The sequence below is a fragment of the Sitodiplosis mosellana genome, unplaced genomic scaffold (genome assembly GCF_009176505.1).
Source record: "Sitodiplosis mosellana isolate CC-2019 unplaced genomic scaffold, AAFC_SMos_1.0 Smas_scaffold_6226, whole genome shotgun sequence".
NCBI classification, from domain to species: Eukaryota; Metazoa; Arthropoda; class Insecta; order Diptera; family Cecidomyiidae; genus Sitodiplosis; species Sitodiplosis mosellana.
The window spans coordinates 16,436,457-16,460,080 of record NW_022601467.1 but is presented as its reverse complement, the minus strand read 5'-3'; the positions used below and the strand labels follow the sequence as shown (position 1 = coordinate 16,460,080).

Here is a 23,624-nt window from a genome sequence, read left to right as displayed (position 1 = left end):
TCGACAGCACACATGATAGCAAATTGTGAACGCAACAATCACACACAGCCACCAATTTTCGCATTGAACCACAATCCTTGAGTTTCGTTATTTGGGATGCAGTCAGGGAAAAAAGTTCTGCGCCAAAAACACACGAAACCAAATGCATGAAAAAGAAGAGAACCGAACTGATGGGAGAGTCCCCATTCTCTCGCTCTCGCTCGCTCTTCCGAACACATAAAACAAGAGAACAAACAGCAAAAGTACATTGATGTGCTGAACAGATATCGAAGAAGCGCAAAAAAAACAACAACCAAAGTTCGTTCGCAATAGTTGCATATCGCGCGCGCTATGCTGTATGGCAATATGTCTGGTATCAGACAAGCGTTCGAGCAAATGACGATGAAAACCAGTGGAAAAAGCCTGAATCCACATGCACTGTGCGATGATGGCGAAGGAGCGATGAACGGGCGTCTCTAGCAAATATTACACCATTGTTACTCGGGCACAACATATATATATATATATAATATATGTATATAGTATAACTCCTGGTGCATGTAACGAAACGCGACCAACGTAAACATTTTAGCAATAAATTATTGGTGTTTTCATGTTTTTTCCGCATTTTTCTCCTCTCTGTCTCACTCTCTCGCCCATTCTATACTTCTCTTCCATTCGTTACATGGCAATTCTCACTCAATATCTTCTTTTCTATGTTTCGTTTTTATTTTTTTATTTTCAATTTTAGAGCTCCCTTGAGCGTTCGTGGTAATAATGGAAACAACGGTGGACCCGGTTCCGAGCATAGTTTACCGCCCAGCTATAATCGTACACGAAATAACCTTTTACGAATTCCGGCGATAATCGGTGGCAATAGCAACAGTGCGGCGATGGCGAACCAACAATCGCATCGTAACAATGACAACAATACCAGCAACACCAACACGACAAATTCAATCATCGATGCAAAATTGTCCAAGTCAAGCACCGATATCCAAGGCATTGATGAGCTATTTTTGAATGCGACCAACAATAGTAACGGTAGTCATGATACGATCACGAATGAGTCAAATGCCAAATCAGCGGAAATCGACAACGCAACCAATTCACAGTCAACGGTAACCGTTGTAGCCAAGATTGAGGACGATACAAAGGCGATGGTGGCCACATCGAGCAACGGTGATTTGGTCACCATTGTAACCATAACGGGATGCACAACAACGGAATCATCGACCGGAGGCGAAATGAATATTCTAGCTCATTTGTAGTACCTATCGTCGGCACACATTCACACTGCCGAACAAAAAAATTGGAGAAGAAATCTATATATGTTTAACAAGCGACGAAAAGAAGAAGAAGCTAAATTAGGAAAATATTGATTTGTAATTTGGATTGAGATTTAATTTTTTTTTTTTTCTTTGAATTTTCTGTTTAGTTCGCCACACGCAGATCCCATTCTGAATGTGATTTGTTTTATTTATTTTTTTCTGTTTCAAAATGGGGTGGATTTCTGAATGAAATAGTAGATTCCGCATTCCTCAAGCCAATGGAATTCGAACGCGAAATTTCAAGCGGAAACATTCACTCAATCAGTCAAAACTGCACTTTCTAAGCGAATAATCGAATCAGCATAAATGTTCCCTTTGTTTTTTTAACGAATTTAAAAAAAATGTTTCTAAGCAAAAGAAAAAAATTCGTCGCAATCCGAACGTAACAAAATACCCCAAGTTTGCGTCTCATTTTTCCTAAAATCAATTGGCCAACAAATGCATCCAATAAACAGGCATCAAAATGGATGTGCAGCGCATACGTTTATAAGCAATTGATTTAAAGAAGTCATTTGGCGCAGAACAACAAATCGAACACAAAAAACTGAACATACACCCATTGCCGCAAAGCAGCCAAAATTGAGAACGAATAGGAAGCGAAAGAAAGAGAAAAATGAAGTGTGAAAAAGCCAATGTACAGTATTTTATCGGTTTTATAATTTAATTTATGGATAAATAATGTTTTTTTTTATCGTGCCTGGTTATGACCATTTTCTGTTTTAATCATCCCAACCAATTGCTAATTAACTAAACAAAAAAATCAATTTTATTGGCTAATCTTTGTAATGAACCGCAACTACTTTTTTTTTAAATTGACGTACGATACAAACTTAAAAAAAAGAAACAAAAGAGAAAATTTAATGGAAAATGTGTCGAAACAAGCAAAACTAGAAAAAGTAATAAAATGAACAAGAATCGATTGAATTCGCAACTTAGTAGGTTTTTAAAGAGAATTAAAAAAAACACGTTTTGTTGTTTCAATAATGTTTTGTACTTGGATCAGGAATTTTACAATTAATGCAGGTTATTGCAGTTGTGTAAATGAACAAGAAACAAGGCAAATTTGCAATGATGCGTGGAAATGAATAAAATAAACAAAAAAGAAATGTTACGAAAACAACGTATGACAAAAATACATTAATTAACGGATGCAACAACAATAGAGAAAGAAAAATGGGAAATTTTTAAAAACACAATATGTATAAAGACAAAATGAAGCCTAAATTTTTTTTTTCAATTTCCATTTTTAGCCAACAATATAATATTATTATTTCCAACACGTATTTTAAGCAAAACCAAAGTTTTCATCTTACGATTAGGAAAATTATATTCGAATTTCAAAAAGAAAAAAGAAACACAGCAACAACAAAAAGTATATATACGCAAAAATAAGTCGAATGTAATAAACAAGAGCGCTTTATTGTCATTTTAAATCGATGGCAGTGAAAATCATGCCAAATTAACCGTTTGTGTTTACAGTAAACGATTTCATTTCGATTTTTTTTTACCGCTTCAAAGTCCCGATTTGTCCTTTTTCATTGCCTACAACAAATATCAATAGCAACAAATACATTTTTTTCACTCAGAAATGTATCAATTTATTCGAATCAGTTCCAAAGCCGACGATTTGAATGAGTTTTTGCTACACGCAGCAAATTCTTCTAGAATCCTGGGAAAATTATGACAACAAGAAATAAAAAGAGAAATATTGTTTTGTATGTGTGTGTTTTTTTTTCTTTAACTTATATACGAAAAAGTATAAATGTTACAATACGGAAATAATATATGGAAAATATGTTATTGTATGAATAAAAAGTATATTTATAAAAGCGAAAAAATATGAAAAAAAACATGCATTTTATTTGATTTGATTTGATTTACAGTTTAAGGGACCTTTACTAAAGGCAGATATAATTTTGGACATCATGATCTTAAGGTTTGTATCAAAGTGCAGCGATTTTCATCAGTTGACCTTCATCAGCACAGAGCTTGATGATATCGCAAATACAAGGAAATGGATTTAAATAAATTGCTTTCATGTGAATGAACTTCCATATAGTGGAACGAAAAAAAAGGTTTGTTGAAGTGAAAAAAAGGTTTCTGATGATATCTGGAACAATTGGAACTTTTTTGAAATTCAGCCAATACCGGCCGGTGAAATTGATTTTAATGAAATAGATCCATTCAATCACGAGCAACTAAACTGTCAATTTCAAGTTTTTTCAAACAGTATTGCTCACATAAACTTGTTCAAATATGTTTATCGCTGTTACTGGAAACGAGTTTGACACTTCAATTCTTAAATACATTTTTTTTTTCAACTTAAACTTATCGTTACATTACATATATGTCTTCAATGGGGAAAAAATATAGAATAAGACAAACAAACAATTTTTCAAAGGCTGCCATCAGTTTGTGTATCACAGTCGCATGAAATGTATCTGATAACTGCAATGAATGGATTTATTTCATCCCGCAGTATGTATTGTAGACGAGAATCAGACCAAAAGCCCATTATGTTTCTGGCAATAATGCCAGGCACTGTTTAATATCATGTAAAAATATCGGAATGATAGGATATGTTATTCATGTTGAAGTTCCCTTTTGGATTTTCAGTTGTGATTACAAATTGCCACGAGTATCGGTCAATAGTATTGAGTGTGTTGAGTACACATGAACGTTCTTTATCTGTTGACGTCACACTGTTCTATGGGTGAGTTCATGAGCAGATTACATTCGAATGACTTTGCATTGGAATATGTCGAGTATGTATTCAAGCGGTTAACCAATTTTAAAGTAAATTATTCGTTTTAACAGATACTATCAATTATTTGACCAGACCTTGTAGAGTTTGAACTGGCCATCAATTGTGGTGAAGACAACATGGTGTCAAATAACAATTCATTACCTCTTGTCGTTAAGATGTACATGGCGAAATATCTCAAGTGAAACATACTACTACTTCTTCTTCTTCTTCTTCTAAAAGCAGAGTCCACAAAAAATACTTACGCCCCCTTGAGCTAACCCATTAAATGTATGCGTAAGTGAATATTGGGCCGAGAATTTTGCATTTTTTTTTTCATGAATTTATTGTAATTTCTGAATAGAAATATTTTGAGAGTATAAAATCATTTTGCTGAGTAGCAAAATATCTGGTGGAGATTTATCCGTATACGAAACTTATGCTAAATGAATCAATTTAAAAAAAAGGGCTAAAAATTGGCTATTCTAAAAAAAATATTTAACCTAATATCTGTCGTAGTTCCCTGAGAGTCAAACGATTCGCATTGATGTTTGCGAGCTCTCGAGTTTTGTACTATCGTCGAATTGGTTTGCACATTTGCTTCTAAATTCTAAAATGGTGGCCACGTGTGATTTGGTGTGAATGAAAATCAATCGCCTCACTGTCCGATGAAGTGATTCTGAAGATTTTGATGGTTTTGATCGTTGGTATTAAAATAGGCGGTGGCATTAATCGAATTGGTTGTCTGAATGGGTAAAAAGAAACTAGTTTGATTGTAGCTGATGGTTTGTTGTTGGGTGGATTGTGTCGTGTGTGCCGTTTGAATGGAATTCATCATTGCATTGTAGGAGTTCATCATTGCATTGTCCATTGGATTTGTGCTCACATAACCATTTTGCGCTTGATAGCTCGGTGCAAATGTGGACAGTGGATTGCGTATCGATCGTAGATTTGTGTTAATTGTACTGATGTCACAGTCAAAGGGATTTTGAACTGTCGTCGAACTTCCACTCGACTGTCCGGCGTATAGATTTTGATTAAATATCGATGTGGCGGCATCACAGTTATTCGGTTGCATTAAATTCGTACGCATCGGATTCATTGTTTCGGGTGCATTATATTGCGATGGATGCATACCCATATTCTCGTTCATGCCCAACTGAACGGCACCCATGGTCGTCACTCTGCTTGACGAGACGGGAGATAAAAGAAAGAGCGCATTCATTAATTCATGCTATTCTCAAATGTGTATGTCAAATGTGTTTGTTGTCGAATGGAAAATACCAACGGAAATGGAATACTTACTTTGGATACGGAGAGTGTTTGTGTTTGCTCTACGATTGAAAAGTGTCAGAAAAAAAAGAGAGACAAATTAGTTGCTAAAGGTTTCAAATCGACCGAACATTTGATGATAAAATGTTACCTCTCTGAGTTTTGATTTGAGTTTTTCAATTTTGGCATGTAATTTCTGTACTTCAAAGTCCTGTTCGCGATGCTTCAATTTGTCATGGAGCCGCTGGATTTCATGATCTTTCTCACGCAATTTGCTCGTCCAATCATGCTTGATTTTCTCCAATTGAATGGACGCCATATGCAATTTGTTATTCTTGTTCATAATAATCTGATCTAAATACTCGACATATTGCGATACATTATCAATGACCGCCGAGAAATTAAAATAGATTCGTCGTGTTTGTGACATTGTGACTGCTTGACGGCACTCGGGGCATGTTTTTGGCTCGGCTGCTTGAACACTGCACCAATTTATATCGAATCGAAACAGCAGCAGAAAAAAAACCAATGTTTATTTAATAAAATTCGTTGTAAAACCTTTGCATATTCAGTTCAGCGTTTTTTCTTCTCGCTGAATTTGTATCTGCATATGGGAATATATTTCAATATTTACCCGTATTGAAGCCATTTTGATAGGCACATTTCGTGGAATACATGTCCGCATGGCGTTACGACTACATCACTGGAATCATTATCGTTGCGTTTGCCGAACTCCTCTGAGCATATCGCGCACTCAATGGCTGGCATATTTACACAAAATCACCCAACACTTGGATATTTTATTCGACAATTTTAATCACAATTTCCAATTTTTTTTTTCTTTTTCAAACCAACATTTAAATCAAATTGAACGGCACCAAGTTAAAATATGAACAAAATTTATAGAAAATAAAATGGTTGTTCAGGCACAAAGAACAAGATATGGTTTTTTTTCTGTTGTTGTTGTCTTTGAAGTGACGATAGTGCTCGGTAACAAGAGAGATGAAACTAACACACATTCGGTGCGGCTCAAATTATGATGGGCAAAATACATGAAAAAAAAACACAGCGTTTAACGAAATCCCAAGTGAACGAAACAGAACACAAGAAAATGGCTTTGTATGTTCATAGAAAAATGCATAGAAATTTGTCTCTCTTTCACATTTACATTACCGAAATTGAATATAAAAAAACAACAAACCGACACAAAACGAACGAACAAAATACAACGCACACTCACACTCACACACACACACACACACACACACACGTAAATCCAGTGATTTGGTTGCATTAAATGTCGGTGTTGCTGTAATAACACATAGATCTCGGGGCGATTGGAATATGTGTCGAGAAGAAAGCAATAAAAAGGTCATAAAATTTGATTTTTGCTTCGGTTGTGTTGGTGTAGTGTGGTGCGTGCATGCGTGCGTGCAGGACTGCAACAATATCGGTACGTTTTATGTGCTCGCTCTATTTCTCATTCTTCTCTATGTTTATGTGCATGTATGTGTTAGTGTGTCGGTGTCGGGTCGGTCCTCATGCGTAACCTAAAAATTTCGCCTATTTGTTTTGTTCTTATGTTGTTACTGTCTCTTCGTTTGTTCACGTTCCGTCCCTCTCCTTCTCGTTCGCTCTCTGTTTGCTTGCTGCATAGCATTTGCTGCGACTTATGAAACGCATTAGAAGGTGGTTGTTACTTGTTGATCGCATACATACACTCACACACTCAAACGGTGCGTGCATCGTTAACATGTGATTCAAACTAAAAATTTCTAGCCTACAGTAAACAAGTGACACAGACAATCACAGTGCACACTCTCTATCTTCCTTTGCTTACTCCGTCGTATAGTCGTTATGGTTTTTCTACCTGAACCATTCTACATTAAAAGTGCTGCTCTCGGTTTAGTGCACTACAAATACAGAAAATTCATAGAAAGGAGATATGTGTACATTTGGTGATTTCTCTCGCTCTCTCGCTTCGAAACACACACGAATACAAGGAACATTCAATATTTCTTTCAAACGAAGAGCCTGCGGATGAGACATTTTGGCTCACTTTTCCATTATTTGTCCTTTTACGATGCAAAAGGTAGAAATGATGGAAACATGCAAAACTGTTCGCCATTCCCTAGAATTGTTCGTATAACAATGAAGAGAATATTACTCAAATTACTTTTTTTACCTTGTTCTGCTCTGAAAATCCTTTCAAATAGATATTTACATCTTCTGGAGAGATCTTTGTTGAAATTGTAATTTTTTGATGACATCTGACTAAGACTGCAGCCATGTCACAAACACATTTTATGATTATGCATTCTGAGAATTGGAACAAGAAACTCGATAATATTATTTTATTATAATACTAAAACATTCATGTACACATAAAATGAAATTTTCGAAAACACATCCTGTAAATTCTTGGTATTTTTGCCGTGTTGAATATTTTGCAAATTTTGGATATTCATAACGATTCTGATTTCGTCGATATTAGACGTGGATATGGTTATTTTTGATATTAGAATAAATTCCTTGTATATGCATACCTTTTGAGGGATTTTGCGCTCGAATTTGTTTCAATTAACATCTTCCAAATGGCTTCCTCTTACATAGTAAAAAACATATTCAAATTCAAAATCATTTTGAATATTTTCTTGAGATGGAATTTTTTTCGTTTTATGTAAATTAATGGTAGATTATTAATTAATCTGATTATTCTGTAGGGGGTTGCAACATAATTTCCTGATTCTGTCGAGAAGATAACCGAGCGTTACAACGTTTGAAGTGGAAAGCTCGATATGAAAGCTATACATCGAAGTTTCATTATAAAATTTAAGGGAGACGCCAAGTATTTTTTCAAAACATTTTTTTTTGCTGTTTATATGTTCGACGGTTGTACAATGTACACACTAGTTTTTGTAGCCTAATGTTTCCATCCAAAAATATGGCATCTGCAAACATAGTTCCCTGAGAGTTGAATAATTCGCATCAACCCAATATCAAACCATATAATATTATTTACAGTTCTGTGCTAGGGGAATATCACGCAATTTTTATTCGCAAAACTTATTTCTATCTCATTTATTCCATTTAAATATAATAAAATCCAAGCTATTTCAAATATTTCGCAAAATCTGTATTATTCACTCATATTCACCATGTGCTGACGTCATTACCGCTTCAAAAATGCTGGAAGTGGATTTTGGTGGATCCTCAGGATGGGCCAGGGCATTGTCAAACCCAGTCTGGTCCATCCTGAAGATCCACTAAAACCCACTTCCAGCATTAAAATATCTGCAATAATCGACCAAAATGAAAAAAATCTCAGATATCTCGCATAATGTAATATAATTGAAATTAATTTTCAAAAAATGCAAAAATCAATAGAATTTTTTGCGTGATATTCCCCTAGGTTCTGTGGCCAGTGCAGAAATTCCATTGCACAATTTCGAAGAGTCTCGAATAACACAAAAACAAAATTTTGAAACGATGTTGTAATTGAACGTTTTTGTTCGTCCAATTTCAAAATCCAATCGTGTCGATTGGATTAGTGCCGAACAAACTTTCCGGAAATTTGTCATGAAAATACTCTGGAATAACTTTGAACGTTCGTTTGGCGGAAAAAGGTCCCAACGTTCAGTTTTATAGTCAAACTCTGTGTAAAGCATATAGCAGCTTTTCAACATCGAATTCAACATCAAATCGTTCGATTTTTTTTTTGTTTTCTTACTAGTTTGAATACAGAGAATACCACCAGATATTAATATTCAGATGAGACAAAAATATCGAGATTTTCTACTGAAATGATTTGATCACTTTAAACCGATACAGGAGAGTGAAATATGGTCATGAAGCTGTCAAAGTTGTGAATTTTCCAATGAAAAACCAAATTTATTGATTACTTTCGTTTGATACAGAATATTTATAGTTATACGAAGTCGTGCAAAGTGAATAACTCATCGTATGACATTTTTATCAATAATCAAATTTTATTTTTTTTATCCTTTTTATGCGTTGGCTGTTTGGTAGTTGGTACAGAGTGAGATAATAATGTAGTGTTTTATTGTCTGCCTAAAAACAAGCCGACATTGATCAGTATACAATTTCCTCGAGATAGATCGAAGGAATTTCCAGTTGTCCTGTTGCTTTATGATTAAAGTGACCAACTAATTTTGGCAGGAAATCAGTACATCGTCCAAAAATCGTTTTAAAAAATCAGTACAAATCAGTACATCCATGAAAAAATCAGTATGAAAAATCAGTACATTGGAAATTCCATAAAATCAATAAATTTATTGCATCTTGTATTTATATTGAAGACATATGTTGCAGCGAACGTCACTGGGTTTTAGATTAGCAACATTTCGGATAAATGTGAATTTTTTTCGCGAGTTCCGGATTAAAAACACATTTTCTATATACATTCACACAAGAACTTTGTAGATTTTTCTATGAAATGAGTTGGTTTTTGTATGCTAGAATAATGTTATGTAAATTAAAATCACTGCAGAAATTGCCTTTCTGTTTTTTGAGCTGATGTGTTCTGCTTCAAATCTCGTTTGAAACTAAATTGACTGAACGATTTTTGATAACTATTGTTCGTGATTGAAAATGATAAATGATTCAGTGCCATCACAACATTTTGAAATGATATTTCAGAATCACGACTCTGTCATATCATTTTATTCTAAGAATGGGACATATAAACAGTCCGAATGCAAACATAAACAGTTATAATTGTTTTTGAATGTTGGCTCATGGGTTATCGAAATGAACACTTTCAAACGGTGTGTTTAAAGAGACGTCTGCGAATTGCAATCATTATCAGCATAATAATATGTTTACATAAAGCCGTCTACATATAAGATTTTCCGGTAGTCAGTTTTATACACACAAAAGAATTTTATATGGTAGAAATGAAATAAATTTTATAAATGATTCAAAGGCAATTCGAAGTAATACAAACACGAGGCAGTATTTACATTTCAGTGAACAATGAGATTGTTTTTGCTAAGTGTAAATGATTAATTAATGCTGACGTATTAAAAAAGCCCGACATTCGTCGTTTTTACATCTTTCGTCGAAGTTTTTGAAGCAAGAAAAAAAATAAAGAATCAAGATTGAAAAATAAGTTAAAATAAGTACAAATCAGGACAGAATTGAAAATACGCTCAAAATCAGTACTGTACTGCTAAAATCAGCACGGTTGGTCACTTTAAATTATGATATATATAGCAAAAATCATTCAAATGCCATTTAAATGACTTTACCAGTCACAAAACAAAATAATCGATTTTCACGACCAGGCCTATTTTTTGATGGCCGATTCATCAAATGAATCATACAAAAAACCTTTCAACCTATCAACCTCGACCGGGATTTCTTTGACATGTTCTATACAGTAATGTCAAATATGACGGGTTTCAGAGCCACCTGTCGTACACTCGGTGAACTGTCATCGATATCATTTGTTCGCTCAAACTCAACGGGACAAGTTAAACTGAACGGTGCGCGAACAATTGATATCGATGAAAGTTCACCAAGTGTGCGCCAAAGGCGCTGGAACCCGTCGTATTTTAATAAAACCCGGTCGATCAACCTTTATTTTATTTGAATAAAATGAGAAAAAAAATTCGACGTAGTACGCGATACAATTTTTTTTAACAACAAAAAAGGAAATGTTGTAAATAAAATATTTCAATCATTTTTTTTTTTAAATCGAATGAATAATTTTTTTTTTAAATGAATTTCGATTATGTTTTACCTTAATCACTGCAATGAGTGAGTCTTTTGCTGAGTTTTGCGAATTGAGTCAATGAATTGGTATGCATTTATACGAGATATTTCCACTATAAATATCGTGGACTTTTTGAGAGAAGCAACAGTCAATCTTTGCCCACTTGTGCGAGGACGAAGTAGTAGTTGAAGAACAAGAAACGAGTATTCAATTTTGTTTTATTAACAACGTAAAACTTGTGCGATTCCATGACATTCTTCAAAATTTCAATTTCGATTGGTTCAACTTCTTCAATACCTTTGGTCAAACGACAAAGAATCAACGAAATTTCACTCGCGATTTTGCACAACAAATACAGCAGAAAGTCTCTCATTTGAAGAAGCCAAACAAGCTGCTGCATTTGTTCTGAATCCATTTCAAGTTCTTTTCAACCTACATTGTCCTCGTTAATGCAAATCAAACATTTAAAAATGAAAATAATTTTGGTTGCTTTAAGCGTTTTGGTGTTCGGTTCAGCTTCAGGTAAAGAACAGATTAACAAGAATCTCAAAAATAAGACATTTAACATTCTTCGTTATAAAACTCCAGCAAATCCACTTTCTCATCACAATCACGTCATCCCCAAAATTGTCGGTGGATCTGCGTCGATCATTGATGAAAATCCATGGCAAGTATCTCTTCAATATAATAACCGTCATGACTGTGGTGGCTCAATTATTGGGGAACGATGGGTTTTAACAGCAGCTCATTGCATCACGTAAGTGTGATTTTGAAGCTAGAAATGAATAATCCAGAGCATTTTTTACTTATTTTTTTCTTGTGTATTTCAGAAGAAATCCGGGAGCATATTCAGTCCGCGTTGGTTCGCCGCTTAACCAAGACGGTGGTTCACTCATTAAAGTAATCCGTATCGTTTCACATGAGAATTACAACGCTGATTCGATGGATTTTGACTTTTCACTGCTGCGACTCGCCGAATCCTTGAGCTTCACTGATAAAATACAATCAATAGCACTTCCGAATGCATATACAGCAATTGAAGACGAAGCTTGGAGTTTGGTTACTGGCTGGGGTAAATCAAATAAATTTAAACGAGTAATTTGAATGATGTTAATGACCTTTCGTTCAATAGGTGTCACAAAAAATAAATACGAACTGAATGGAGTGCTTCGTGAAGTCATTTTATCGCTTATGAACCAAGACACTTGCAATGAACTATACGAGGGAGAAATAACTGAACGAATGATCTGCGCTGGATATGATGATGAAAATTCATTACATGATTCATGTCAAGGTGACTCAGGCGGCCCGCTATCGATTGAAAGTAATGGAGGTCGCGTTTTGATTGGCGTTGTTAGTTGGGGCAAAGGTTGTGCTGAATCCGGCTATCCCGGAGTGTACGGGCGAATTTCATCGGTTCGATCATGGATCAAACTCGTCACAGGAATTTAATCACTAATCCAATTGTGGATCACCCTAAGAATTTCACTTCCGTAAATTATTATCATCTCTTCAATTTTCGTAGTAAAAGACTGAATCGAAATAAAAACTGCACCAAATAGTTAGTAAAAGCAATTTATTCGTTCAATTAAAGTATTCTCTTAGGCTAATTCATTTTATACACTTTTTTTTCTCTTAAATTATTCCAATATGATATAGTACGAAGTACGAAGTTCAAATTGATATGATTTTGTTGGTTGTTCTTGTTTTGACTTTCGATTCAAGTAAATCCTTATTTACAAACATCATGTGTACGGAAGAAACAGTGCGAAATTCTCATTGCATCGTTGGCAACTGAATTTTGTTCAACTAAACTGTTAATCTCGTTTTAAAAAAAACACATTCTGTGCACAAAATTTAGCTGGCGTGTGCGTGCAGTTATTACTCGACGGTTTTTTGTCGGACCGCAATATTGGGATTAACTTCAATGATCATCTTAATGACAATAGAAAATAAATGATAATGATATGAATAAAAAATAAATTAAAAAAACGCAGTGCTCGAAATTCCATCGAGAAAGACACTCAATGTTGGCCAATCCAAAATATTTCAAATTGCAGTGTTGTCTGGTTCCTCATGTTTTTTTTTGTTATTTTCCTTCTTTTTTTTCTCCCTCTCTCTCTCTCTAGCTATTATATCACACAAATAAACAACAAAAATATACAATTTCTTTTCTTTTCTTTTCTTTTTTTTCATTCTTTAAATTCAAAACATAAAAATTGAAAAGCACAAAATTCCACTAATACGAAGATAATAATTTAAAATTCAACTCTCCCAGATTAAAAAAGGCAAAACTCAATACGCCAGAGAATTCGCACATTTCATGCGGAAAGGCGTTCGAAGGAAGCGAACCAACGTCGAGAAATGTCGCCCGCAGCACGGGAATTCTCCTAGCGATGTACAGCAGCGAAGCAATTTAAATTTTGATATTCTCAGTATTTTTACAATACGTGGTCGTAACAAAAATAAAAGTGTATTGATTTTTTTCGTACATTATTTTTTCAAATTTTTTTTTCATTTTGTTTTCCTTTTTCTATTGGATTACACCAAGCAATTGTGAGTATAGTTTTTAAATAATCGACTTTTCTTCATTATAACTAACATAGAACAAGAACGTGGGGGAGCAAACGATTTTAAAGCGGAATTAAATAATGAAATTAAGCAAAAGATAACTTTCACGTTTTGTTTTTCTCACTAAACTTAAATTGTATTTTGCTAAAGTTAAAAATCGGCATAATTTTTCTTGTTTCTCTTTCAATATACAACAACTGGATACCGGAACAGATCGACTTAGCGTGCATGGTTTTTACAGTAAGGCCGTCCGGCTTTCGCATAAAAGCTTTGTCCTTCCAAATTCTTCTTGCACATCTAAAAATGGGGCGAAAAAAAGGGAATACAATATTAGTATCTTAGATGGCTTGAAGCGATGAACCAATTCTAAGTGAAACTTACGGTGCAATTGAAGCATTGGCTGTGATAGTTATGTGACAGAGCTTCTACCCAACGATCTCCAGCTTCGACGGGAAATCCGCATGCAAAACATTTGGTCGTGAACAGTTCATTCCAATCAGCTTCACAATATGGACGACCATCTTCCAAGAAGAATGGGCTGTTGCCAAACAACTTGCCACAGTAAGTGCAGTTGAAACATTCTGGATGGAAGTGCTTGCCAATGGCATTCAAACAATCCCCCTATTGAATGGATAGAAAAAAAAACAGTTTCATCATTTAAAATGATTTTATTTAATGGTTGAATAGTGAATATTTACCTTAATTTTGCCATTGCATTTGTCGCATGGTGGAGCCAAGAATTGCTCAAAACAGTATTCGCAATACAAGTCACCCTTCTCTTCAACGAATCCGATATCTTGAAGTGGTCGTCGGCAGGTGCCGTTCACGCAAACAAAATGATCTGGACACCAGATGCGACCCAAAGCAGTAATGAATGGCCCTCTTCAAATTTTCAAAATGATTTAAAAAAAACAAGAATAATTAATTTAAATCCCAAATTGTTATTCCATCCAATAAGATTCGATCATTACGTGCAATTAATGCAGAATAGAACTAAACAACACTCGACACGAGTTAATTAAAGGGAAAAATAAATTGACAATGAACATCAAAAATACATCTTCAACAACAAAACGACACTAAATGTCAAGTGCATACAAATGAACTACCGATCAAAATTACGTGTGTCATTTCGGTTGGAAAAATTGAACAGAAAAAATCGTTTGTTAATTGAATTTTGGTTGGTTCGTTCGTTGTGTGAACGCGTGAACGAACCGTGAGTGCAGTTGCATTTGGGCTTACCTCGTGATTTTGATGTGGCAGACGGAGCAAACAGGATGTTTACCATCCTGTAGTCCGGTCGCAATTTCTGTTGCATGAGATGTTATCAAATTATTATTATGGTTAAGGAATCGATTCTGATCGAAATTGTCCTTTTCAATGTACGAACGTCGATCACGTGCATGCGTAGTTAGTTCTGGTTTGGTATTTTTATTACGAAAAACAACACCGTTCGAATGACCATTGGTGTGTTGTTGCTGTTGCTGTTGTTGATTGTTTACTTGATGATGGCCATGGGTTTGGTGCTGATATTGTGATTGGATTGGGTTCGGTTTGGCTGAAAATCCATCAATAGTAGGTTTACTTGTAAATGTCTGTTCATTGTCAATGTGATCAACGTTTTCATTTAAATTGATCTGTCCGATCGATGTGCGTTTGTGATTTTCACCGTGGAGAAAATCCGTTTTTTGATCGCTTAGTTCGGATGGTGATGGCGGAGGCGGAAAATCGGCAGTTATCGGTGATGTTGGGATTATGAGCGGCATTGCGACTGTTGTGATATTAGTATCCGAATTGGGGCTTAGTTTTGGCACAGCTGCGTTAATTGTATTAAACGATCGAAAGGCCGGTTTACCATTATTATACGTGGCATTGCCATTAGTGTCATGCGAATGTTTATTGTCATTAATTATCATCGGTTTGTTTAATGTCGATGATATTAATTTATGTGCATGGCCATTCTGTAAGTTTTTTTCATTGTTAAGCCGTGACTCAAGCATACCGGTCAGAATTTTGCCAGCGTGTGCTTTGAAATTTTCCTTAGTATCGCTTTCAATTTTCAAATTTAACACGGAATTTGTGAGCATTTCAGTCGCTTGACCCGGTTCATAATCGTTCGTTGTTGTATCATCAAATGAGTTTTCCATCGGTTTTTTGTTAGCATTCATATCAAGCTGTGCCGTTGGCGTGTCTGCCAATTCATTTGCTGCAATTAATTGTGTTAATAAACAGAAAGAAAAACAGGGGAAAAACATTAAAAAAAACACATGCAAAACGCATTAGCAAATTAAAAAAACATCAATTGTTAAGTGTAAATTACTTAAAATTATTTATGCTAAAAATTCAAATGCGAACAAATTAAATGCAAAAAGACTATTTAAGGGGTTCAAATCTCATTACATCAATACATTTATCATGCAATTATGCAAGCAAGCATAAAATTGGCGATACAATGAAAATGCCTTGTTGTTAGTGCGTGTTTTTTTCATCTTTGTAATGTTTTTATTTTTCTATGCAAAATTAGGACACGCACACATATTGTACGGATGGCTGAGCAACAACAGATAGAGCATCAGTCAACGTGCGGTGAATCAAACGATTTTGTTTTTTTTTGCTAGAAAAGTGCAACAAAAATACTGCAAACGAACGAAAAATAAAGACAAAAAAAAAGAAAACAACGAATCGAGCAAACACACGGACATCGAGTAATACTGTGTTCACCTGATCTGTGCTTGACAGCAACCGCATTTCGGTATACGTCCGCCTGGAGCCACACTAGCATTTAGAACGCCACGTCCACGTTTCGGTGTTGATGTGGCGGCACCAATATTTTGCGAAAAATTCTTGTTCGATGAACCTGCACTGGCAGGGGTTGGATCACTTACACTTACAGTATTTTGGTTGTTGTTAAAATTGGATGGCTTAAAGCCAGGAATTGAGATGGATATAGTCGGTTTGGAAGTACTACCATAGTTTGGATTAGACAAAAAAGCGCTTGGACCGGCTGTGGTTAGAGATTGATAAGCCGATGATTGATATTGCGAGGTTAGTGAAGAAGCGTTGGCGTTTAGATTTGAGCTACTGTACTGATCATCATAGGCGGCTACATCGATTGGCGGTGGGAAGGAGATTTTTTGCGGAACAGGAGATACTCTCGGCGAGAGAGCCGATCTTTGTGGGATGGGAGACAGTCGTGGTGGAGCAAAAGACGTCTTTGGTAACGATGGAGGTGGAAAAGATGTCTTCTGAGCAATCGGTTTAGCCACTTTGGCTACCGGTTCGTTTAGAATTGGAGTTGGTGTTGGTGTTGGAGGTTCGACAATTTTGTTGCCAATGGGAAAACCAGATTCAGTTATATCGGGTGTTATTTGTGGGAAACGATACGAGGACACAACATTTTTGCTGCTTGATTGTGATGTTTCTGACAAGCGTCGAGCTTGACGTGCGACAAACCCTTTGCCATACGTTTCGGATTGGTATTCGTTTGCAATAGCACCAATAGCAATTTTCTGTTGCAATTCACTCACACCGCCCGAACAGCTGCTCGTATGAATTTCGGTTGTGCTTGACTTTTGGGTGTGCTCAAATTCTTCAACAACTCGACGATTTTGTTGCACTTGCACATTACCGACCTGATACATTGAGCTACTTTGCATATCCGATTTCTTGGCTTCATTCAATTCGGCGCCAGTCGAATGGGTTTCAATGCTCAATCCACCTTTCTGTTCGCGATGAAACACCTCTGGTTGGGCAACAAAACTTTGCGATGCCGTTGAATAGCCTTGTCTCGATGCGGCCAACAATTGAGCACCCGATTGGCCGGTTACAATGCTTGGCACACCGATCGAAGTGGATAGCTCAAGTGAATCGGGCGTTGTAATGCGTGGTGCTTGGATTTTCAAGACGTTCGCTGGCGGACCGGATGCATACGGTTTCATGGCGTCGGGTCGTGGCGATGGTGATCGCGGGTTTGTCGGATCAAACGTAAATGAATTCGGTGCGCCGTAGTATTCACAAACTAAATTTTGTTGGTAATAGGGCACCAATGGTGGTGGCTTATTGATGAGCGATGGTGTGGTTGAACGCATCGGTTCAACTATGTCTTTCGGATCGAGTGTTTGAAATGTCATTGTGATGGGAGCGGTACGATTTTCCGACAATGTTGGCACAACAGTTGCCACCGTTGATGCACTTTCCGAAGAAAATGACGATTCGACGGCCGTCGTCTTTTGCACATCCACTACAACTGTGCTCTCAGTTCTTGCACTTTCCGTTGCTGTTGCCGATGATGATGATGCCGTTGATGCTGAAATAGTAATGGCAATTGGTTTTGAAACGGATTCGGTTTTTTCATGTGGTACATCACAAAAAGCAAGCGGAACGTTTTCTTTTAGCTCAGGTGGCTCAGGTGTTCGAATTGGTGACTGTGATGCCAAATTAAACCATTGCCTCTGATATTTTGGTATCGTTTTTGGGCTTTGCAGGCCAGACTGTACGTATGATTTGACTGGCGTGCCGGGTGGTGGTGGGAAATTGTTTGTTTTGACAAACTTCATGTTACGATTGGATTCTTTGGTTTGAATATGGCATGCTTTGTTTTTTGTGTTGGTCTGTGTTTGATCGACTGAATCAATGGTGGTTTTTTTGGTTTTATCGACATTCTCTGTGCATACAGATGATGACCGTGATTGACAGTGAGGTGACTGATTGTATGATGAAAGTGGTTTGAATGGATCAACTTTGCGAAAACCTTTAAGCGGAGCAAATGTCGTACACTTCTTACTCAATTCAGCATCGAGGGTCTTCGAAATGAGGGCACGCACTTCGGCCGACTCTTTTTCTTGTTTTTCTTTCTCCAATCGAACGATGCGCTCGGTATCAGTTTCATCCGGTAAATCTGGATTGAATTTGGTGATTGGTTTAGTTGGTGCTGTGGTCAATGCATCAACTAAGGTAACGTCGGGTGCACGTGGTAAACCTTCAATTTGTGAAATGACATCATTTTCGAATGGAGTAAATGGTCGAAGTGGTGCTACCGTCAATGCTTCCACAAATGGTGACTTTGTGCGCAATGGCTCGTGCCGTTCAATCGGAAGCAATGGGATATCCGGTGGGAAATACGGAGCGCTTTCTTCTGGCAACGGAACATTCTCGTAAATCGGTTTGAACCAATCCATTGATGCACTGGAATCAGAGCCGGTAAAAAGTGATGATAAAAATCCCTTTTTCGACGGCTCTTCGATTTCCACTTTGACTTGTTCATCTTCCGTTTTTTCCAGTAAAACAGATTGAACTTCCTCCACTTTTTGTTCGACTTCAAGAGTTTGCCGGTCGATGGCACTAGTGGTGGTAGTCGACGTTTGTACATAGCTTTCATATGTGCTGTTATCGGTAACAGTCTCTGGCAAATCCGAAATGGTATACGGTTTGTCAGACGCTGTTGTCAATGCCTGCACCATTAAGCTTTTCCATTCTTTTGGCGTTGCATTGTAGATTATGTTCGGCGATGGTGTCACGGATTTTCGATCGAATGGAAGTTTGAGTTGTGAATTGGGCTCTTGAGCTGCTTGTGACAGCTGCAGTTCGTGCAATTCCTGTAATTCTTGTGACTCGTGCGTGTCCTGTGATTCCTGAACATTCATTTCAGATAGATTCTGTTCTTCTGCTATGCTGGACGGTTGACTACCGCTATTGATGAGAGTATCTGTTTCAACTTCGGTGATATTGGGAGAAAATCCGACTTTTTTCGGCAATTTCGGTGGGGCCGAAATCGAATAGTCACCACCATCAAATGTGTTGCCTTTGATATAATTCACCAGTTGCGATGTGTTGATTGTACTACAAATTGTATCGGAACATTCTTGTGCACTGCGTCTGCCCGAGAAACCCATCAAATCCGTTGAACCTGATGAAAATGAGCCACGTTGCTGTTGAATGGACACCACTTCGTAATCACAATTCGATGAATTCAAATCGAGAGATGAATGATCGTAAAAGCTTTGACTTTGACTCTGTAACAGTGCCACTTGAGCATTGTACATGCGTTGATACTCTTCGGATGTGGTTGTCGTCGTTGTACACGTCGACGTATAACTGTCCGAGCAACTTTCCGTTAATTCGTTATGCTCTCGCAAATTCATCGAAGTGAGTTGTGGTGCCGAGCGACTCTCTTGTGTGAGCCATGAAGCTGGCACCATATCGATGACATCCTGGACTTTGGTGGTTTCAACTTCCGTTTTTCCGGCTGTGGCACAGAATCGTTGTTCGACGCTGGTTTGGGCAATAAATTTGGGCTGCACATCAATCGGTGAAATGATAAAACAAAGAAACCACTCAATTTATCTGACGAAGAATTGAAAATGCGCCGCATTATCTCCATAGCATTTTGACAGGCGAACACTCTTGAAAATGTTGAACGAAATACATACACAAAAACTCTCGAAACGAATTTTTTTCGCACGCATTTCTATTCGATATTTTCGAGAGTTGTAGCTGAAAAAATGCCGTGGAGAAGATGAGGAACGTCGCAGCGGTGCATTGGTTCGCTTGTTCGTTACCTGGACGCGTTGTGTACCAGGCGGTGGAATATACAATGGAGATGCAGTTGGAGTATAACGTTGATCGTCCTCAGGCGGCGGTGGCCAGCTGAAAAGTGACGTTGATGGACATGGTAATTCATCAGCAAAGTCAAGGTCATAACCTGTTTCCGATTGCTGTTGCAGCGTTGTTTCTTCTGTTTTGCCGCCAGATAAGTTTCGATGGCAATTGTAACGTAAAATCAATTTGACATTTTCGACCAGACAAAGATTGTGACAAACAGACGGACAAAATGGGCAGATAGAGAGATTCCAGAAAGAAAGAGGATTTTGTGTTTGGCAACAGAGAGACAGAGTGAGAGAGAGAGAAAGACAAACATCCAACACACAAAAATGTCAAAGTCGGAAGGAGGAAAATGGGCGGTGAGGCAGTGCGAAAAAATGTAATATTTATAACATTAATAATCTTGCTGAAGCACTAACTGGTTAAAGCTTTTTGTTTTTTCTGTGTTTTGTGTTTCTTTCATTTTGCTTTTCTTCTTTTTTACAAATCAAAATATTTCTAAAGAATCAAAAAGCGGCACAAAAATGATTACGATTGCCACTTGGCGATTTTGTATATTGTCATGCGATCATGTTTTAAGAATGCTTGAAATAATGCGCACAATGAATACACACAAATGAGCGAAATGTTAGTAATACGTTGTCGAAATGAAGCAAACTTATCAGTTGGAATGTTAACGATATCATTTAGTGAGAACTCACAAAGAGAAGAGAGCGAACAGAAAAAAAAGATTATCGCGCGTTTCGTGTGAATAAAAGGGCTTGAAATCTCACAACAAATGCTTTTGTTGCCAAAACAACGGCAGAAAAAAAAATCTCGGTTAACAATTTTTTTTGCGTCGGCTTTTTGATCAGTAACTTGAATGTAATGCATTTACATGCCTCAAATCATATTCGATGTGGTTTTATGGTGAAAATGAATTCTTTTCATCAACTCAACAGAAAAAAAAAATTGTTGTATAAAAATCTTTGAATAGATCACAGCTAGCATAAAAACTGTATGCGAAAGCAGATTCATCAATAAAAAAAATCGATTTTAAATTATAATAAGCGTAGTTAAATCAAATGCTCGGATTCAAATTCAAAACGGAGCACTCATCGTATGTCAAACGCAATGCTTGAACAAACAGTGAGCAGAAAGCCAACAAAAAAAATGTATAATCGGCTTTGAACGGAAGTCGAGTTGAAGCTGCAAGTATTTGCATGAAAACCTGGAATTGGGCAGTAAATTGGCGGAGAGTGTCGATTCATTCACGATTTCGTGAAAAATAAACGCAAACTATATTGTTGTTTTTTTTACAAATGCTTGTTACTGATTATTTATTTAACCATTTATTTTTCTTTTGTTTGTCGATAAAATAACTCTTTAAAGAAAAAAATTGATGAAAACGACCGATAAATAAACAGAAAAAAATTCAATTCAAAAAAAGCCCAAAGTGGTCAATAAAAACAACGAATTACATAACAATATACAAATGTTCAATTGATATATTTGGTTTTTATAAGCTTAATAAAAATGAGTCTCCTTTTTTCTAAATAGTCGCATTTTTTGAAACAAAAGAGAAAAAAATTCATTACTTATCAAGGGACCATTATTATCGATTTCAATTAATCGCTTCATTTCTTTTTTTTTTATTTTGGATGTTGTTGATTTTTTTTTCATTTTAACGGGAATAAGAAAAAAATTATAAATAAAATAAAACGAAACGAAATGTGTGTATGCTTTTCATTGTGTTTGTGTGTGCGTTTTTTTTTTGGTGATATACAAGGCAAAAATTGCACTAAGCGTTTTGGTGATAATAAGGTATGTATATATCATCAAATTTAACAGAATTTCTGTTTTGATTTATACCTTGATATTGATTGTAATTGGCGCCAGGATAACCTGTATTGTATCGTCCTGAATCGATCGATTGTGATTGAGTGTGATCGAATTGATTCGAGTGAGTAAGTTTGCGCGCGGTTGGTGTTTGTGTGATAATTGGTTCACCGTTAACATAGATAACAAAATGGACATATGTGAAAGAAAAACAAAAAAAATTACACATAATGACAGATATTTGTATGCAGGGCCGAGATGAAACAGATGTGTGTGTTGGTTTATGACTGAATTTATATTATGCCAACGATTTATGTGATGAATGATGGGAAAATTTCATAGTGATTTTTCAATTTCGACCGATTTACAAGATACAAGAACATAGAACATTGAGGGTTATTGAATGAATGAATGAATTATGAGTTACGAATGTTTGTTATGTTTACACTTAAATACATTCAATGTCATACTCGTATGGTAATAAATCTATTTCCGGAATCAATGAAATGTGGAAAATGCGTTGTTTCGTTTTCCATCGACGCATTTCAAAGACTCCTCAATGAATGAACGATGAATGAGATTTTTCATTTGAGAGAAAATTGTTTGTTTCAAAAGTCGTTAAATTAAATGCAAGTTTATTTTTCCCAATGGAAAGGAAAAGAAACAAACAAATGATGTGATTACTAACCTGGTGCGTTTTGGCCAACTGTGGATCGTGGTAAGGTGTGGGAACCATAGTTGTTAGCAAAGGTTGGTGCTGGTTTTGGTTGCGACCAGCTTTGTTGATGCATAGCTGGGCTTCGAGGTCCTGCAGTTGGTACACCGAATGGTCGTGGTCCACCAAAGTTCGATTTAACCTAAATACCCAACAGAAGAAACAGAAGAAGAGAAGAAAAAATTAGAAAAATATTTCCACAATTACCAGCAATAAAACTTCGGAAAAGATTCTCTCAATTAAAAAGCGGAGATAATGTTGGCTTTAAAATAATTTCATTACAGTTATATAGTTTTTTTTTTGTTCTAGTCTAACAAACACACACATGTAGAAGCCCATACGTTAGAACAACAATGGTCGATTTTCTTTTGTACGTATAAAAATGTTTATGTTTGTTACAGTTTCCATACATGGACTGATTAAATGAAGCTGAAGTGAGTGAGTGACACAATGCAAAAAGAGAGAAAAAAACAAGAAAAACGCGCGCGCTAAGCGTACACTTACCTTATAGTTAATGGGTTTTCCTTTACCTGGTGGATGAACGCTTCTAATAACATCACCGTTAAGTGTTTTATATGCGAAATTTTCACCGCAACCGATTAGCTCGTTGGACGGTTGTTTGATGGTGCCGTAGATCGAATCGGCCGCCATTTTACCATTAGTTGTTGTTGTTGTTGTTGTTGTTTCATGAACCGTTTGATCGATCGATGCTAATTTATTGCACGTAATCGACGATTCATGATGCAAATCATTGAAATCAATCTGATCGTTATCGCTACTGTCTTCATGTTCATTGTTGTTGTTGTTGTTATTGTTGTTGTTGTTGTTGTTGTTGTTGTTGTTGTTGTTGTTGTTGTT

The 23,624-nt window shown here is 36.4% G+C and overlaps 4 protein-coding genes across 20 annotated transcripts in view; 2 read left to right on the top strand and 2 right to left on the bottom strand.

The window, feature by feature from the left end:
• LOC129578247 (dual specificity protein kinase splA) overlaps nt 1–3,026 on the top strand; it is a 117,247-nt gene extending 114,221 nt beyond the window's left edge. The window contains exon 9 of the mRNA XM_055466517.1: nt 731–3,026. Within this exon, the coding sequence (XP_055322492.1) occupies nt 731–1,250 (520 nt within the window). The 3' untranslated portion in view covers nt 1,251–3,026. The remainder of the gene's footprint in view (nt 1–730) is intronic.
• On the bottom strand, nt 3,019–6,976 carry LOC129578249 (uncharacterized). 2 transcript variants are annotated; one of them, XM_055466521.1, is made up of 4 exons: nt 5,960–6,976; nt 5,477–5,807; nt 5,359–5,387; nt 3,019–5,237 (listed from the first exon to the last, which is right to left on the bottom strand). In XM_055466521.1, the coding sequence occupies exons 1-4, from the start codon at nt 6,091–6,093 to the stop codon at nt 4,712–4,714; spliced, it is 1,020 nt and encodes a 339-aa protein (XP_055322496.1). In that variant the 5' UTR covers nt 6,094–6,976; the 3' UTR covers nt 3,019–4,711. The 2 variants fall into 2 exon arrangements, with proteins under 2 accessions (XP_055322496.1, XP_055322494.1); XM_055466519.1 differs by having other exon boundaries at nt 4,346–5,240.
• Nucleotides 6,977–11,198: 4,222 nt separating this feature from the next.
• LOC129578246 (trypsin-4-like) lies at nt 11,199–12,526 on the top strand. The gene is made up of 4 exons (XM_055466516.1): nt 11,199–11,584; nt 11,651–11,819; nt 11,893–12,134; nt 12,195–12,526. The coding sequence occupies exons 1-4, from the start codon at nt 11,512–11,514 to the stop codon at nt 12,512–12,514; spliced, it is 804 nt and encodes a 267-aa protein (XP_055322491.1). The 5' UTR covers nt 11,199–11,511; the 3' UTR covers nt 12,515–12,526.
• Nucleotides 12,527–12,621: 95 nt separating this feature from the next.
• The window catches only part of LOC129578245 (PDZ and LIM domain protein Zasp), a 54,980-nt gene continuing 43,977 nt past the window's right edge, over nt 12,622–23,624 (bottom strand). For 5 of the 16 annotated variants that reach the window (XM_055466502.1, XM_055466498.1, XM_055466501.1 and 2 more), the window contains 6 exons: nt 22,740–22,908; nt 20,191–20,366; nt 16,355–19,926; nt 14,332–14,515; nt 14,015–14,254; nt 12,622–13,930 (listed from right to left, as the gene is read on the bottom strand). In XM_055466502.1, coding sequence (XP_055322477.1) covers nt 13,853–13,930; nt 14,015–14,254; nt 14,332–14,515; nt 16,355–19,926; nt 20,191–20,366; nt 22,740–22,908 — 4,419 coding nt within the window. In that variant the 3' untranslated portion in view covers nt 12,622–13,852. Of the gene's footprint in view, nt 13,931–14,014; nt 14,255–14,331; nt 14,516–16,354; nt 19,927–20,190; nt 20,367–22,084; nt 22,133–22,739; nt 22,909–23,624 lie in introns of all 16 variants that reach the window. The other 11 variants (XM_055466504.1, XM_055466507.1, XM_055466506.1 and 8 more) reach the window with 4 other exon arrangements.